The 16,878-nt window shown below is 41.1% G+C and overlaps 1 protein-coding gene across 2 annotated transcripts in view; it reads left to right on the forward strand.

The window, feature by feature from the left end:
• The window catches only part of FMN1 (formin 1), a 471,169-nt gene that overhangs the window by 173,101 nt on the left and 281,190 nt on the right, over positions 1 to 16,878 (forward strand). For both annotated transcript variants that reach the window (XM_012556758.2, XM_004380593.2), the window contains one exon: positions 7,332 to 7,393. In XM_012556758.2, the coding sequence (XP_012412212.1) occupies positions 7,332 to 7,393 (62 nt within the window). The remainder of the gene's footprint in view (positions 1 to 7,331; positions 7,394 to 16,878) is intronic.

Below are 16,878 nucleotides of genomic sequence, written 5' to 3' on the forward strand. Positions count from 1 at the left end.
AATTGCATTAAATCTGTAGGTAGATTTGGTCGACGTGTAGTTAACCATGTCGAGCTTTCCAGTCCATAAACCTGTTATGTCTCTCTGTTTTAGTTTGGTCTGTTTTGATTTCTTTTATCAATATATTAAAGATTGAAGCATACCAGTCCTGTACATATTTTGATAGATTTATCCCTATGTGTTTCATTTTTAGGGAGCTATAGTAAATAGTATCTTTTTTAAACTTTTAGTTTTCAATGGTTTATTGCTAGTATATGGAAATACAATTGATCTTTGTATATTGACTTTATAATCTGTAAATGTACTAAGTTCAGTTTTTAGTTCTAAGACTTCTGTTTTTTTGTAGCTTCCTTGGGATTTTCTACGTAGACGATCATGTTGTCTGTGAATATAGGCAGTTTCATTTATTTCTGATCAGTTTTTCTTTTATTTCTTTTTCTTGCCTTATTACACTGGCTAGTATGCCCAGTATGTTGTTGGGGATGCAAGAGTAGATATCTTTGTTTTGTTCTTGGTCATAGGGGTAAAGCATTCGGTCTTTCACCATTAAGTATGATGTTAAATATAGGTTGTTATTTTGTGGATGCCCTTTATCAAAATAAGTAAGTTCCCTTGTATTCCTAGTTTACTGAGAGTTTATCGTGAATGAATGTTGAGTTTTGTGGAATGCTTCTTCTGTAACAATTGATATGATCGTGTGATTTTTCTTCTTCAGTCTTGCTAATATGGTGGATTACATTGATTTCTCAAATGTTGAACCAGCCTTAAATTCCTGGGAAAAATCTCACTTTATCATTATTTATTATTCTTTTACATATTGAAAATTAATCCAGTTTACTATATATTCTATAACTTTTGTGTCTGTTTATGAGAATTTATTGTTATTATTATTTTAGCAGGCAATTGACCTGGTTTGATTTCGATGTAAGTTCTAAACTACTTCCTGTGTGCTGTGGTTCCAATGTCCGTTTGTTTTCAAAGACTTTGTAATGCTACTCGGGTTTGTAGTGTTGTGTAGGCAACATCCATCCAGTGGCCAGTTTGAGACATAGCCACTGTTTTACACGGCAGTTCCATTCTTAAAGCCTTTGATATGTTTTTTAAGGTTTCATCTACAGATGTTCAGCTCAAAGCTCATCTCAGGAGTTCACAATTTTGTGGGATTCTCTTCTCAAGTTCCCTGCTCTCCATGATCTCCTTGGTACTCTCTGTCTCCCACCAGCTTTACTACCTGGTCCTATGGCCAGAAAGCTGGTATTTTAGTTTTCCCACTCTGCCACGCATTTCCCTGCAACTGCGTTAGCCTCAGGGACCAAGTGACAGAAGGTCCTCTCACCATTTCTCTGGTTAAAGAGGATTCCTCTTTGTCAGGGGTTAGGTTCCTCCCCAATCTCTGCCACCAGAGAGTTGCAATTTTTGAAACAGGGCTTGCCTGGGGACTGGGCACACAACAAAACAGGGATTGCCCTGCTCTGTTTGTCCTATAGGGGCCCTTATTCCAGCTCCTTGGATGAAACAGGGAACTTCTTTGGGAGTTGTTTCTGTCCATTCCTAATGTACAGTTCTGCTATTTATTCTACCTTCGAACCCAGACCTGAAAATACAGAAAAAAACAAAACAAAAAAGCAAACGCACCGCTGGATAGTTTGGACTTTGAGTCCTGATTTCCTTCCCCAGTCTGTCTGCCGCCATTTACATCCAGAGTCCAGAGATAACTGCTCCGTGCATTCTGTCCAGGGGATTTTAGTTGCATTCAATGGGGAAGATAGATCGTAGTGACTTACTCCATCTTACCCAGAACTGAAACCGCCACAGATCATCTTTTAAACGACACTTCATTTAATGTGTCTTTTGTAGACTGTGAAGAACTAATAGAAATTCAGCCCAGCACTCAAAACTCAATGTGATATTTTCTCAACAGAGACCAGTGGTGAGCACAACTCCTTGGCAAGTGGACTGCAGATAACCACTCCAGAACTAGAAATGGAGCGCAGACACTGTTAGCGGAAGCGGAGGGGTCCCTGCAGGGATGTCTGGGAGGTCCTACAGAGTCTCTCAGCCTGCACAGTGCTTGGTAGGAGGAACCTGATTGCTTTTGACCCTCTGGCAGGAAAACCTACGCAGGTGGTTTTATGAGACACCATTTACCAGATGAAAGAGGATCCCTTCTGTTCTGGTTTGCTAGGACTTTTTCATTTTTAATCAAGAATGGTTGTTGATGGGAAAAGTGCCACCAAATGTAGATGTAGTAAGCACAGCACAACCAAAGTAAAAATGAGTGTTTGAGCACATATGGATGGGTATAGGCATATTGGTATGTGGGTAGGTACAGGTGTGTACATAGGTGAGAACAGATGGAAGTATCTATAGGTTCGTGCAAATAAAATTATGTGGGTGCAGGCACATACATTCATTGAAGATGCAAATACAGATACTCCTAAAATACCTCCCAACATTGGTTTTCTGGGTTTAAAGGCTTAGGACCATAGTCTCATGGCACAATGCAGTCAATTGGCGTAACAGTTTACAAAAGTGAAGATCTGCATCCTAGTGAAGTGAGTAGTGTCTGGGGTCTTAAAAGCTTGTGAGCGGCCTTCTGAGACACAACTGTGGGTCTCTGCTAGCCAGGAGAAAAATAGTAAGAAAGCAGCCAAAAGCACAGAGAAGAAACAAGTCTACATGAACCATGACCTTGTCTAGACCAGAAGAACTAGATGGTGCCTGGCTACAACCACTGACTGTTCTGACTGGAGTCACAATAGTTGGTCTCAGATAGAATGGGAGAAAAATATGGTGCAGAACTCAAATTCTAATTAAAACAACAAGAAGAAGAAGCCAGATACACTGGAACAGTAGAGAGCAGAGGACTCCCTGAGACTGTCACCCTGAGACACTCTTTAAACTGAGAACTAAGCCTATCCTCTGAAATCACCTTTTAGGAAAATGGCAGAGTGACACACCAAATAAAGGATATTACCTGTAAGATCGTTGCCTTACTTAAAAGCCATCTGTATGAGACAAAAAGCTTCAACAATTTACCAAAGGCAAAGATGAGAAGATAAGGGGACAGGGAAACTAAATTACTGGAAAGGGAACAAACTGAACACAGTTAAAGAGAATGTTGAACATTGTGATAAATGTCACTAAGGTCCCTAACTAAGGTGAAACTGACCCAAGCCATGGTATTTTCAATCACCTCATATGAATGTGAAAGCTGGACAATGGTTAAGGACGATCAAAGAAGAATTGATGCCTTTGAATTATGGTGTTGGCAAAGAATATTGGATATACCATGGACTACCAGAAGAATGAACGAATCTGTCTTGGAAGAAGTGCAGCCAGAATGCTTCCTTAGAAGCAAGGATAGCAGGACTTTGTCTCACATACTTTGGACATGTTATCAGGAAGGACCAGTCCCTGGAGAAGGACATCATGCTTGGTAAAGTAGAGAGTCAACGAAAGAGAGGAAGACCCTCAACAAGATGGTTTGACACAGTGGCTGCAGTGATGGGCTCAAGCATAACAACGATTGTGAGGATGGCACAGGACCAGATAATGTTTCATTCTGTTGTACATAGGGTTGTTATGAGCTGGAACCGACTCAACAGCTCGTAACAGTTTATGTGGAAATTATGAAATAGGAACCTAATTTGCTGTGTAAGCTTTCACCAAAAATGCAATAAAATATTATTTTAACAAAAGAATACTACTTTATGTAGGCTGTAGAGCTATACTGTGAAGCCTACCCCAGAAAAGGCATTACAGATAGATAGAAGTGAGTATTTCCCAAGACTATTTGTCTCTTCTGCTTCTGTGTAGATGGCTTGTATAGCAAAAACACTAACAACAGCCTGGACAAAAAATAAATATCTCACCCTAACCTTAAAAAAAAAGAATTTATATATTCAAGGATCATCAATGGCTGCTAAAATCATTGGGTAAAAAGTTGTTGGGGAAGAGGAGAGTCACAGAGTCTGAGTGTCACCTCAGATTTTTATTAATCACAGTAGAGAAAAGGTACTTTTATAGTGAGAGGATCTGGCAGACCAAGTGATCAGAGTTAACATTTCTGATAATGGGACAAAAGGGACGTTATGTGACGCCTAATGTGATGCACGAGAGTCCTTGGATGGCGCAAACAGTTAAGCACTTGGCTACTAACAGAAGGGTTGGTGGTTTGAATCTATTCATAGGTGCCTGAGAAGAAAGACCTGGCAGTCTACTTCCAAAAGGCCACAGCCATTGAAAACCCTATGGGACACAGTTCTGCCCTGCGACACATGGAGTTGCCATTGAGTCAGAGTTGACCACAGCAACTGGTTTGGTTTGGTTTTAATGTGATGCACACAGGGCACAAGATCATCTATGTAGTATTGTTGCCAAAAATGTTTAATCTGAAAATAATTATGAAACAATCTGAAACGTCCAGATTGTGGGACATTTTATAAGACCAATGTCGATGTCATGAAAGATAAAAATAGGGAAACTGATCAAATTAAAGGAGACTAATGAGACGTGACCCGAATGCACTGGATGGTCCTTCAGTGAATCCTGGATCTTAAAATCACAGCTATAAAGGACATTTTCAGGAAAAATGGAGAAATTTGAATATAGACTGCAGAATAGATGCCACTGTGATGCAATGAATCACCTTTATATGGCTTTTCTACCTGTGGTTTTCTAACTCCCACAGAATGATTGGGGGGGACTATGCAAATAATGTACAGAACTCAAAGTCCAGGTAGGCTTAAAAAGAGTTTAATCCTAGCGGTTCAGAGAGGACCTCACTACCATCAAGAAGAAGATCCGGCAGCGGAGCACATTCTTTGGACGCAGGGTCCCTGCGCTGAGAACCTCCAAGACCCAGGAAACAGACAGACAGCTGCAACGCTGGAGATGGTGCTAGACAGCGAGAACTGGTGGCAAGCACAGCAGAGTCCAGTGGCAGAGAAATGGCAGCAGCAGAACCAGCAGACCAGTGCGAGACAGCACGGTGGGCTTCCTGGCCTGCGGAGCAAGGCGGCTACCTTGGGCTTGTCGACCCATGGAGCAAGAAAGCTGAGCACCTTCATGCAGAAGGCTTACAGGTGGAGTGAGGTACCTCCTTTAGCTCTATAGCAGAGCTAAAGATTTGTAATCCTTGCCTGGACTGGGCAGAGGCCAGGCCCAGTGGCAGGGGCCTGCTTGCAGGCATGGTGGAGAAGAAGCTGTCCTGATGGAAGAACTGTATACTGAGTTATTCCTGTTACCTCCAAGTTGATCCTGATCCAAAATGGTAACCTGTTACTTCCCCAGTAAACCCCATAATCATACTGTGGGGGGAAAATGGATGTTGAATGTTAACAGATGCTTTTTATGCATGGATTGAGAAAATTTCTCCTTTTATATATATATGTGTGTGTGTGTGTGTGTGTGTGTGTGTGTGTGTGTGTGTATAAAATCCAAATTTTGGTTATTTTCAGTGGAATGATTAATGGGATAACCTAACCTGCCATATTCATGGTAACAGAAGTCTCTCAAAGCAATCTTGAAGGGGATACAGGCGTTGTACAAAGGAGTACATAATTCTTTACTCTTCCTCCTACTACCACCCATTATGTATATTTTCTACCTCTGCAACTCATCTTGCGTTCTTGGACGATCTACTTAACCTCTCTGTGAGTCAGTTTCCTCATCTGCAATGGGAAAAATGATAGAACCTACCTTATAGGATTACTTTGGGGATAAAATGAATTAATACATATGGAGCACTTAGAATAATACCTGATATATCATAAGTGCTTAATAAATATAATCCATTATTATTGTCTCCAATAATAGCAAAGACTTCGAGGTGGAAAAGAACTTGACATGTTCAAGGAATAGCAAGAAAGCCAGTGTGCCTGGAGTATAATGAGCAAGAGGAAAGAGTGGTCTATGAGATACCAGGGAAGAGGCACGTAGGAGACGGGTCACGAAAGACCTTACGGGCTGCAGAAGGGAGTTTTGCTTTCACTCTAAATGCTGTGGAAAGCCAGGGAGGAGATGATCTGGTTCATGTCTTTAACAGAATACTTAGGCAGCTGTGAGGAGAATGGATTATACATGTTGGTAAGATTGAAAGCAGAGTAATCACATTAGAAGTTTACTGCAGTAGTCCAGAGGAAAGATGGTGGTGGCTAGGATTGTAATGGTGGACACGGAGATGATAAGTGGTTTGCTTCAAGATATGGTCTGGATGTAGAGCCCACAGAACTTAACTGATGGATTCACAGCTCAGTGAAGCACATTCCCCACCGAAGCAGTAGTGGGGTCAGTCGTAATTGTCAGCAGCAACACCCCTTTCCTGTTACAACTTTACCAAGAATTCTCCTCATCCACGATTGGACTGGAACCTAAACATTCATGCCTGATTTCTGAAATCCACTTGGAGAAATAGCCACTTTCCACACGTTTTTAAATGGGGTCTAACTGACTTCTTACTCATATTTCCCACTCCAAACATATTTGTGAAATACTGGCCTGTCCCACAAAAATGCACACTGATAGCATGTTGCTGTTGTGGTTCTCTGCAGCCTGGATGGTTCTGTGACCCCTTCATGCTTAGTCGTCCTGCCGGAAACAAAGCTGTCTTGGCTACTTCATGCTTAACCAGTGGGTGGTAACTTTAGTGGTTGGCTGGAGTTCTTGTGCACGCTTGGGACTTATGTTGGAACAAACATGATTAGACTCCGACTAAAGTTGGACCAGAAATTTATTTTTGTCCTCCTTTCAGCTTCAACCAACCCTACAGTCTCTCATCAAAATGACAAACGGTCTTGACTTGATCAGGAGATTTAAAGATGAAAATCAGCCCTGGGTGCTTGCTTAGTATTGCATTCAAGTGGAGATTTTTTGAATTCATTTATTTTGTGGGGAAACAGAGCTAAAAATAGAGTGTGTGATCTCACGTAGAAAGTTTTCTTTTGTTTCCTGTGTGTCTGCTCTTAACATGTCTGTATTCTCTGTGGAGCCTTAGCTTCTGTCTCCTCCTTGAAGACAAACGTGTGCAGTCTTTATCTGGAACACCCATCGTGCTTTTTTCTTTCTTTCTTTCTTTTTTTTAACCCTCTCCTGTCTACTTAATTTGAGGCTTTTCATAATTAAGGATTTGCTAAAAGGAAGAAAAACTCACTTCTGTTCTGAGCCATGTGCCTCAATTTTCAACATCTTTTGTCCCGCTGATGTCTCATGGTGGCATTTATTTGCTCAGCTTACTTGTAGGAGGGTCTGTGGAATCTTAGAGATGCTCATTTGAATTTTGTGCGTGATTTTGTGCTTCTGTGTAATTGACTTTTTTTGTGATCTTACAGAATACCAAGCTGCTATTTTACACTTGAAGAGGGAACACAAAGAAGAAATTGAAAACCTACAGGTATATCTCTTTGATTCTACTGACCTGGTTATGTGAGACTGATATTTAGCTTTCTCTTGTGCTGAAGTGAGTATACCCCCTTTCGTTGAAGTTTTTAACTAGGCAGCATCTGCCACCTGCCCCTTTCCGTGGGCACCGGGTCTGTCCCGAGGTGGAAAGCCTCGGACTCTGTTTTTAATAGATTTCAATTGCTAGTTTTGAAAAAATTCCACAAATGCATTTGATTTGGTTGGGTAAACCATTGTTTTATTTTTAAAACAGATAAGAGGATAAGGAAGTAGAGTCCTTAGACTTTGCTGTTTGTATGAAGTAGTGTTAAAGTGGTTTTTCTTATGCACAGTGTAGATTACTTGGTTTGGCTTACTCCTCGTCCTGCCAGCATGTCTCAGCACATCCCTGTAATTTGATGCCATACAGATTGAGGCCCTTAAAAAAGGGATCCCAGTAAGGGAACAAGTTGTGCTGAGCCGTTCAGTATCCCCTGGGGACGCCTGGAAATCGCCTACTTGACCTTCCTTTGCGAAGCCCAGAAAGACTCAAGGTTCCTCCCCTTGGGCTGCTATCTAATTGTCATTCTCTTGTGTTTGACATTTGCTTGCAGTGCCTCTGACAGGAACTTCAGAGTCTTAACTTCAAATAAACTAATTATTGAATCAGGCACTGATTCTAGTTTACCGATGATGGAAGTGAAGCCATACTTCCGGAGACGACAATAGCAAACTTTAAACAGATCTTCTTACTTAGTGCTACCTGATTCCTTGCTAATTTCCTGAATTTGTGGGTCAGATATTCTGCTTTTTGTTAAGTGATAATCCACTTTTTTTCCTTTAATGAAAACAGGTTAACTTGTAGGAGGGCCTCTGGGATCTCGGAGATTCTCAGCGTGTTGGGTTATGCATGAAGTCAATGCAAGTAGTGTAGTATTGTGTGTGGGTTCAAGTCACACCCACCCAGTGTGGTTTAAGTAGTAATTAGAAAGAGGGAATGAGTCCATCTCAAAAAGAAACAAAAAAGTGGAAAAGTACTTCTGTCTCCTGGGGGAACGGAGAGGTGGAGGCCCTTAGTTCCTTGTTGCAAAATGGCCTACAGAGAGAGGCCTCTCTGTCTTTGCCTTTGTTCTGATGTGCAAGAGATTCTCAGCTGTCTCAGAGGGACTGAAATTGATGGGGAATCATTTCAGAAGCAGGTTGTTAAAGAGAGTAGTTGTAAAAGTGATTGTTCAAGCCGTTTTATATAACAGCTAAGTTGTAAGACTTCACCATAGCCTTCTCCAAGTTGTAGACAAGCCCCATGACAGCTAAATAATATTCATGGTAACAGTCGGTGCTAACGATTTTTGAGTTGTTACTATGTGTGCTAGACATTGTTCTAGGCATATTACCCGTATTATCTTGTGTCATCTCCACAAAAGCCCTGTGATCTTACATCTCAAACTAAGAAATGGTTGGAGATGGGAAACAGAAAATGGATCAAATTTATAGTGTGAATTACACCAAGGTATGATTGGCAATAGTAAAGGTGACTAAACCCAAAAAAACCCACTGCTGTTGAGTCGATTCCAACTCATAGCAACCCTGTAGGGTTTCTGAGGCTGTAAATCTCTACGGAAGCAGACTGCCACATCTTCCTCCTGTGGAGTCGCTGGTGGTTTTGAACCGCAGACCTTTCAGTTAGCAGCTTTAACCGCTGTGCCGCCAGGGCTCCAGTAAAAGTGAAAGTGTTCCTAATTATGCTTTTTTATTTTAACTTTAAGTAGCTCCAGAAGAATGATGTGCTCTAAAGAATTAGCTACTTTTTTCATACTACCAGTAAACTGTAAAAATACGTTTTTTTGCCCCATATTTATGATTGATACCTAACTGCTAAAACTCTTGCCATTTTGGAGAGGAGTTGTACCCAGTTTACCCAGTCTGTACAGTTAACTCTTGTTTGGAACTATCCAGACGGACAGCCCTCAGTAGGAATTTGGCAACTCTTACCCCTGATCTGACATGGAGAAGTATTTTGTTTGGTAAACACAGTGTTTTAAAAATTGAATTAGAAGTAGATATTTTAACATATGGAGATGTCTGTATTTAAAAAATCTGGATTTCTAACTGCTTCTAAAAATCCAGAAAATCTGGCCACAGTGGCCTTGTTTTCCTGTACGACTTGGACCTGCTAAGGTTGAGTCGCGGGCATCCACTTCATCCAGACCTCGTGCTCTCCAGTTTGCCACTGTTCCCACTCTGGGCCATTTCACCTGCCTGGACCCTCTCTGCTTTAATTAACACCTGTTCTCTGGCTGATTCTTAAAAACAAAAACAAAACCCAGTTAGATCGCTAGCAACACCAACCAATCAAAACGGATGCGCTTCATAAAACTAACAAACAAAAAGTACTCACTGAATATTATCTCTGCCTATTTTATGGCAAAAAGTAAGTCACATCTCCTGTCACAGGACTAACGGCTAATGCAAGATAATGGGTGGCAGAACTGCTATTTTGATTCTTGTTTTCTTACATGTGATTTCCATCGGTCATCTTCATTGCCTCTTAGAATTTCTTTCTCTGCCTGTAGGTCACGTGCCTTTCTATAATAAGAATGCTTACAAGTTTAAAACATTGGGAAAAAGTGAGTCATTCTGTCACCGTATACACAAATTGATATGTATCGTATTTAATTTTTTAACTTTTTTATTGTTGTAAAGATATATATAATATACACAACATTTGCCAATTCAAGATTTTTGTTGTTGTTGTTTTGTTTTTTGTTGTAGTTGAAGTGAAAGTTTACATTTCAAGTTAGTCTCTTATACAAAAATTTATGCATACATTGTTACGTGACCCTAATTGCTCTCCCAATACTGTGACAGCACACTCCTCCTTTCCTCCCCGGATTTCCCATGTCTATTCAGCCAGCTCCTGACCCTCTCTGCCTTCTCATCTCACCTCCAGGAAGAAGCTGCCCATTTAGTCTCGTGTATCTACTTGAGCTAAGAGGCACACTCTTCACAACTATCATTTTATGTCCCACAGTCCAGTCCAATCTTTGTCTGAAGAGTTGGCTTCGGAAATTGTTTTAGTTCTGGGCTGATAGAAAGTCCGAGGACCATGCTTTCCGGGGTGCCTCCAGTCTCAGTCAGACCATTAAGTGTGGTCTTCTTCCTGGGCTAATTCAAGGTTTTTCACCTGTACAATTTGGTGAAACTAATTACGTTAATCATGTTGTGCAGCCATCACTGGTTTATCTGTTGCCAAATTCTCCATCATCATAAGCAGAAACTCAGTGCTTCCTAAACGACGTCTCCCCTCTGTCTCCTCTCTGTCATCCCCGGTTACCGCGGTAGAGTCTGGTCTTTATACATTTGCCTATTTTAGATATTGCATATAAGTGAAATCATGCAGTATTTGTCATTTTGATTGACTTACTTCACGTGGCTTATGGAATGTTTTTAGAGTTTAAAGAAGCAGCATGAGTCAATAAAGAAGGACCAAAAATCAGCCTTCTATTCTTTCTTTGTCCACGGATTTATAGGGGAGTCACTTAATTGTTTCGCCTTCCCCACACCTCCCTCATGCAAAATGGAAACCTTACCAGCGGAAATAATTTGGGAGGGGGTTTGGCTGTTTTAACCAAAACTCCCAAGGCTAGTAAACAGGAGAGGCTGGAGCTGTTAATCTCATCCATGTCTGCAGCCAGCAATTGTTGAGGGCCCCACTGCGGAAAGGCCGTGGGGCTTGGCCCTGGGACCAGCTTTTCAGAATGTGTAGCAGCTTATATACATAGTCCCTTTATAATTCAAAAGCAAAGATTTATTGATGACTCGAATAAATCAATTCCTAGTGCCTTATTTTTGTACACCTTATACGCAACCTCAGAGCGCTTGGCTGACTTTTCTATTCAAATCTCCAGTGGGAAAGCTCAGGCAGGTCAGACATTTTCTATGGCTTCACTATTTCATGTCATTTATAAAGTAACCACGGCAAAGTTTTTTTTTTTTTTTAAATTTGTCCAAGTGTGCCCTTCAGTAGGAAACTCTGCCAAGTCTTTCTTGAGCTTTGTGCTCAGTTTGTGAAACTCAGCATCATCTGGCTCATTTTTTTGATTCTGGATAATTCTGTGCTACCATCGTCATTTTTGAGAAGGCAACACCTACCTTTACAGGTTCTAACTTACCTGGGAAATCTTTTGCATGTGCTGCCCATTACTCTGCAAGTTCACAACTGTTGGGATGATGTCAAAGAGGAATGAACACGTGCTCTATTAGAGTAAAAACAAGGAGATCTACCGAAGGTTCAGATTCAGTCCAGACCGGGGCAACGTCTGATCTCATAAGGTGAAATAAAAGCTCCTGAGAAGGGGAGGGGAAAAGCGTATATTTATGTGGTGAAAACAGGAACTAACAGTGCAGATCTATGGTTGGTGCTTGGTGAGGTAAAGTAGTTAGAGGTGGGGTATCTCAAAGCAGGAAACCAAAGGCTGTTGGTTTAGAGTACATGTGTGGGTTATTGGGACTGGTTGTACAGGATAACTGCAGAAGTAGTGACTGTAGTGGTGTACAGGGACCACAGGATGATTACAAAGTATTTCTTTCCAAGGACATTTGGTTTAAAAAAAAAAAGCCAGGGGAGCAGTATATTTCTTGAGGGAGGTCGGCTCTGGACACATCTGGTAAGCTTAAGGGCATCAGGACCGTCATAGGCACATCCTTCCCTTATCCTTGGCTTAACCACATAGAACAACGGTTTCGTAGTTACAGGCTTTTAAGGCTGTACAAAGGCCACTGAATATTAGAGAAGTTAGTAAGCATTAAGATGGAGTCTGACTCAGAGCCAGGCCAGCCATTTTCTTAGGGTCAAGTGCCTTAGTTTGGGGGGCTCCTACACAGTAGAGACACAGTTCAGACCTGCCATATGATAAAACTAATTTTCCCAAGGAGCGAATAGTTACTTCTTTGAGGGAGCTTAGGAGAAAGGATTTGAAAATCAGCGTCAAAGCTGGTTTATACAACCTTTCCCTGGGTAGCTGATCTTTTCCCGTATTGTAGCCAGACAGTCGGGCATGGTGTTGTTTTATGCCTGAGGTTCAATAATTTTTATTAATTAATTTATTTTTTGGTGGCAGTGTACCCAGCCAACCAGACATCCATTTGTAAGTTCTGCATGTACAGTTCAGGGACATTGGTCACAGACTTCCCACTGTATCACCATCGTCACTGTCTCCACTCATACTGTTTAATTACCATTAATTTAGGCTCTTTGCCCCTTAAAGTTTTAATCTGTGCTTTAGATGAACTATTGTCAGTTTGAACTTACATAGATAATTCTTTATAAAAGTGTAGTGCTCAAGGCAAATACTCTTTAATAATTGGGCTAAGCTATTGTTTGGTTTAACTGTGGCTTCATAGGATAGTTTTGTTTCAAGGTTTAAAGATTATTTCTGGGCAATAGATCTGGGGGTTTCCCCAGTCTCAGTGGATTCAGTAACGATCTCAATGGATGGCAGCATAATGACAATACAAAAGAACTTGAGTTTTGGAGTTAGAACTGGGTTCAAATTCTTGCACTGTGACATTGTACTGTGATCTTGGAAATTAATCAACTTTTCTGGGGTTTAGTTTTGTCAGTTTCAGCAACTGGGAAGGTCCTTGTCATCAGTCTTCCCTGGACTAGGAGCTTCTCCGCGCAGGGACACTGGGTCCAAAAGACATGCTCTGCTCCGGGCACTACTTTCTTGATGGTATGAGGTATCCATGTCTTTCTGCTTGCTTCTCTCTTTTATATCTCAAAAAAGATTGGCTTAAAACAAAACCTACTCTTGTAGATTGAGTCCTGCCTCATTAACATAACTGCTGCTGATCCTACCTCATCAACATCATAGAGGTAGGATTTACAATACACAGGAAAGTCACATCAGATGACAGAATGGTGGACAGTCACACAATACTGGGAATCATGGCCTAGCCAAGTTGATAGGCATTTTGGGGGACACAGTTCAGTCCATTACATTCCACCCTTTAGCTCCTAAAAATTCATATTCTTGCCACATGTAAAACATATTCACCCCATCACAGCAAAAGTCTTAATTCAACTCCAAGTCCAAAATCCAAAAACTCCTCTTCATCTGTGAAATCTAGAATACAAGTTACCTGCTTCCAAAGTACAATGGTAGAACAGACACAAGCTAGACATTTCTATTACAACTGGGAGAAATTGGTGGGAAACAAAGGATAATAGGCACCATGCAAGTCGCTAGAACACATTACATTAGCCCTCAAGGCTTGAAAATAATCCTCAGTTCTCTGAGACCATTTGCACAATGGCCCTGCCCTCCAGACTCTGGGTGCTGGCCACACTCTCCGAATTCTGAGTGGAAGTCCTTCAGCCCTGGGCTTCAGCTCTGCCTTCCAGCCCCACTGGAACAGCAACTCCGCTCCTGTGAGTTTGGATGGCCGCATTTTCCTAGTCCATCTGAGTGACCATTCCATCCTTTGAGACCCCAGAGGTTGTGGCCCTACCCTTTGAGACTGAGGCAGCTCTACTTCCTGTGTTCCTTGTCTCTTCAGCTTCTGCTTCCTGGTTCCTTAACCTCTCGGCCCCTTGGCCCTTGCTGCCCACGTCTGCCCTGCTGGGACAAGTGTTCCAAAGCTCTGTAGCTCTACCAGTATGTACCTGGAGGCACTCTACTCCACCAGTTAACTTTGACTGGAAAGCACTCAGCTGTCTTGCTCCGTGGGTCAGCAAGCAAGCCTAGCTCCACTGATAAGTGCCCAGAGGCACCCCACTCTTCCAGGAAGCCTCCTGCGCAGAGGCACTCAGCTCTCTTCCTCTGTGGGTCGGCTCCAGCACTGTCTTACACTGGTCTCCAGGTTCTGCTGCTGCCGTTTCTCTGCTGCTACTTCTCCCCGTCTGCGCCATCTGCAGTGTAACAGCTCTCCCCATTTCCTTCTGAGTCCTTTATATATTCACAGTTTCAAAACCATTTCCACGTTTTAGGTATCTATTAGAACAGCACCCCACTCTCTCAGTACCAAATCCTGTCTTAATTATCTAGTGCTGCTATAACAGAAATACCACAGGTGGATGGTTTCAGCAAACAGGAGTTTATTTTCTCACAGTAAAGAAGGCTAAAATTACAAATTCAGAGCGTCAGCTCCAGGGGAAGGCTTTCTCTCTCTCGGTGTCATCAGTCTTCTCCTGAACTAGGTGCTTCTCAGTGCAGGGACCCCAGGTCCAAAGGATGCACTCTTCTCCTGGCACTACTTTCTTGATGGTATGAGATGTCCATGTCTCTCTGCTTGATTCTCTGTTTTATATCTCAAAAGAGATGGGCTTAAGACAAAACCTAATCTTGTAGATTGACTCCTGCCTCATTAACATAACTGCTGCTAATCCCACCTCATCAATATCATAGAGATAGGATTTACAACAGACAGGAAAATCACATCACATGACAAAATGGCGGACAGTCACACAGTACTGGGAATAATGGCCTAGCCAAATTGTCAGACATTTTAGGGGGACACAATTGAATCCATGGAACTCCTATCAAAAGGATTTCATGGTCAAATAAATTAGAGAAATCTCCTTAATTCTTCTTAAAGCTTTACAATGTATAAAGAAGAACTAAAACAGAGAAAACCATATAGCATGTTTCCTGAATTTGACCACATAATTTTTCCCCCAGATAAGCTGCATCTTTTTTTAATACTACTACAGATTGACTCAGATAATCTTATTTCATTGTATAATCCATTTTCTGAGTACAAGTTAAATTCTTGAGTAGTTCATTATCCTTTTCATGCTACAAAGGTCCTATTTATTAATCTGCTGAGTTAATCTGCTAAATTGTAGGCTTCTTGGAAGAAGAGATGGTTTTGTTTTTCTCCATGTCCTTTAGAATACCTAGCAAAGTACTTGGTACATAGATAATGCACAAATATTTCTTCTATAATAACATGTGATTGAAAAATAATAGTACCTGATATTGATCCTATCCCTTCTCTGTGCCAACCTATATTCTAGGTGTTTAACATTAGTATTATAAAGGGTAAATGTAGCAATATAAACAAAGTAATAGAATGGTCTCCCTTTTACAGATAATTAAAAAATGAGACTCTCAGAGATTGTGACTTGTCAGAAATTCTTGACTAGTGAGTGAGGGAAAACTGAATTTGAACCCACACTATGTCTGTATTATTTTAAAGCTTATCCTCTTTCCATTAACCAATGCAGCTTTAATGGATAGAACATTAGATTTAGAACCAGAAAGTCTAGATTCTAGTCTCGTGTTTGGCAGCATGAACGATGTAAACTTGAGGCAGTGCTTTAGGCTCAGTTTCCTAATTTCTAAAATGAGAGACCAGGCCATATAATCTCTAAGAGCTTCTTTGAATTTATTATTCAACTACCATCAACTACCAAAAAAAAAAAAAGTTTGATTTATTTACCACATTGTACTTTAAGCCTTAGACTTACCTAACTCAGAATCTCATCCCTGTTATCCACCCCCACACCCACATACTTTTCCCCCCTTTTAATTACTTCTAGAGCTTCTCTTTTCTAACAAAGGGACTTGGCTCTCGATTCTACTAGAATCTCTGGAACAATGTGTTTAGGCTTTCAGCTATATTCTAAATGGACCACCCTAGCATTCTAGTGGCACTTCAGATATCCCACTCAATAAAGGGATGCAGTTCTTACAATGGTAGATGGAAGTTCCATAGGAGGCCCAATTCTTCTTCATGACAGGAGGGAAGTCATGAGCATGGGCTGGGTAGGACTTCTTTGGCTCTCAATTTCCTCTATTTTGAAAGGTGAGGAAAAATGCAGTCTCCTTTTCTGGTTTGTAAGGAGCTGGATAATTTAAGAGTATTGTTGTTGACTAGCACTTTGAGCAGTTTAGAAGTAGGTGCCATGGAAATGACAATAGTTTTATCTGTTTTTAACTAGTGTTCTTTTGGGTTGTAGAATAGGAGAATAAGAACCAGCCAATAGCGACATATCTTTTACGGGAACCTTTTTCATCTACCCCATTTATCACATGCACAGTCCTTAACTGAGAGGAAGCTTCACTGAGTGGTGGCCTGTGGCAGGCCCCTGTTCATTGCATAATGCAGTCACATTTCTAATATGGTAACTCCCACTGTGACATGAACCAGAGATGGATGCCAGATTGAACATTAACTGAATGTTTTCTCATTGTCCCCAACAGAACCAAATGGTATGTCAGCCTCCATCAAGAAGAGCTTGTAGGCTTCCTTTCCTTTATATGTCTAACCCACCGTACTGGTCCATTTATAATAGATTTCACATTGATGATGAAATGAAATTGAGTAGAAACTACTCTGGAGCTGATACACCTATGTTTATCAAGACACATAAATCCTGATCCCTTGCCATTTGTTATGTTCATTGTTATCAACACAATTTATTTAAATCTATTAATTTCTGGAGAATACTGCAAGGGAACAGGAGTAATTTGTACTCCAATAAACAAAACT

The sequence above is a fragment of the Trichechus manatus genome, unplaced genomic scaffold (genome assembly GCF_000243295.1).
Source record: "Trichechus manatus latirostris isolate Lorelei unplaced genomic scaffold, TriManLat1.0 scaffold00076, whole genome shotgun sequence".
NCBI lineage: Eukaryota > Metazoa > Chordata > Mammalia > Sirenia > Trichechidae > Trichechus > Trichechus manatus.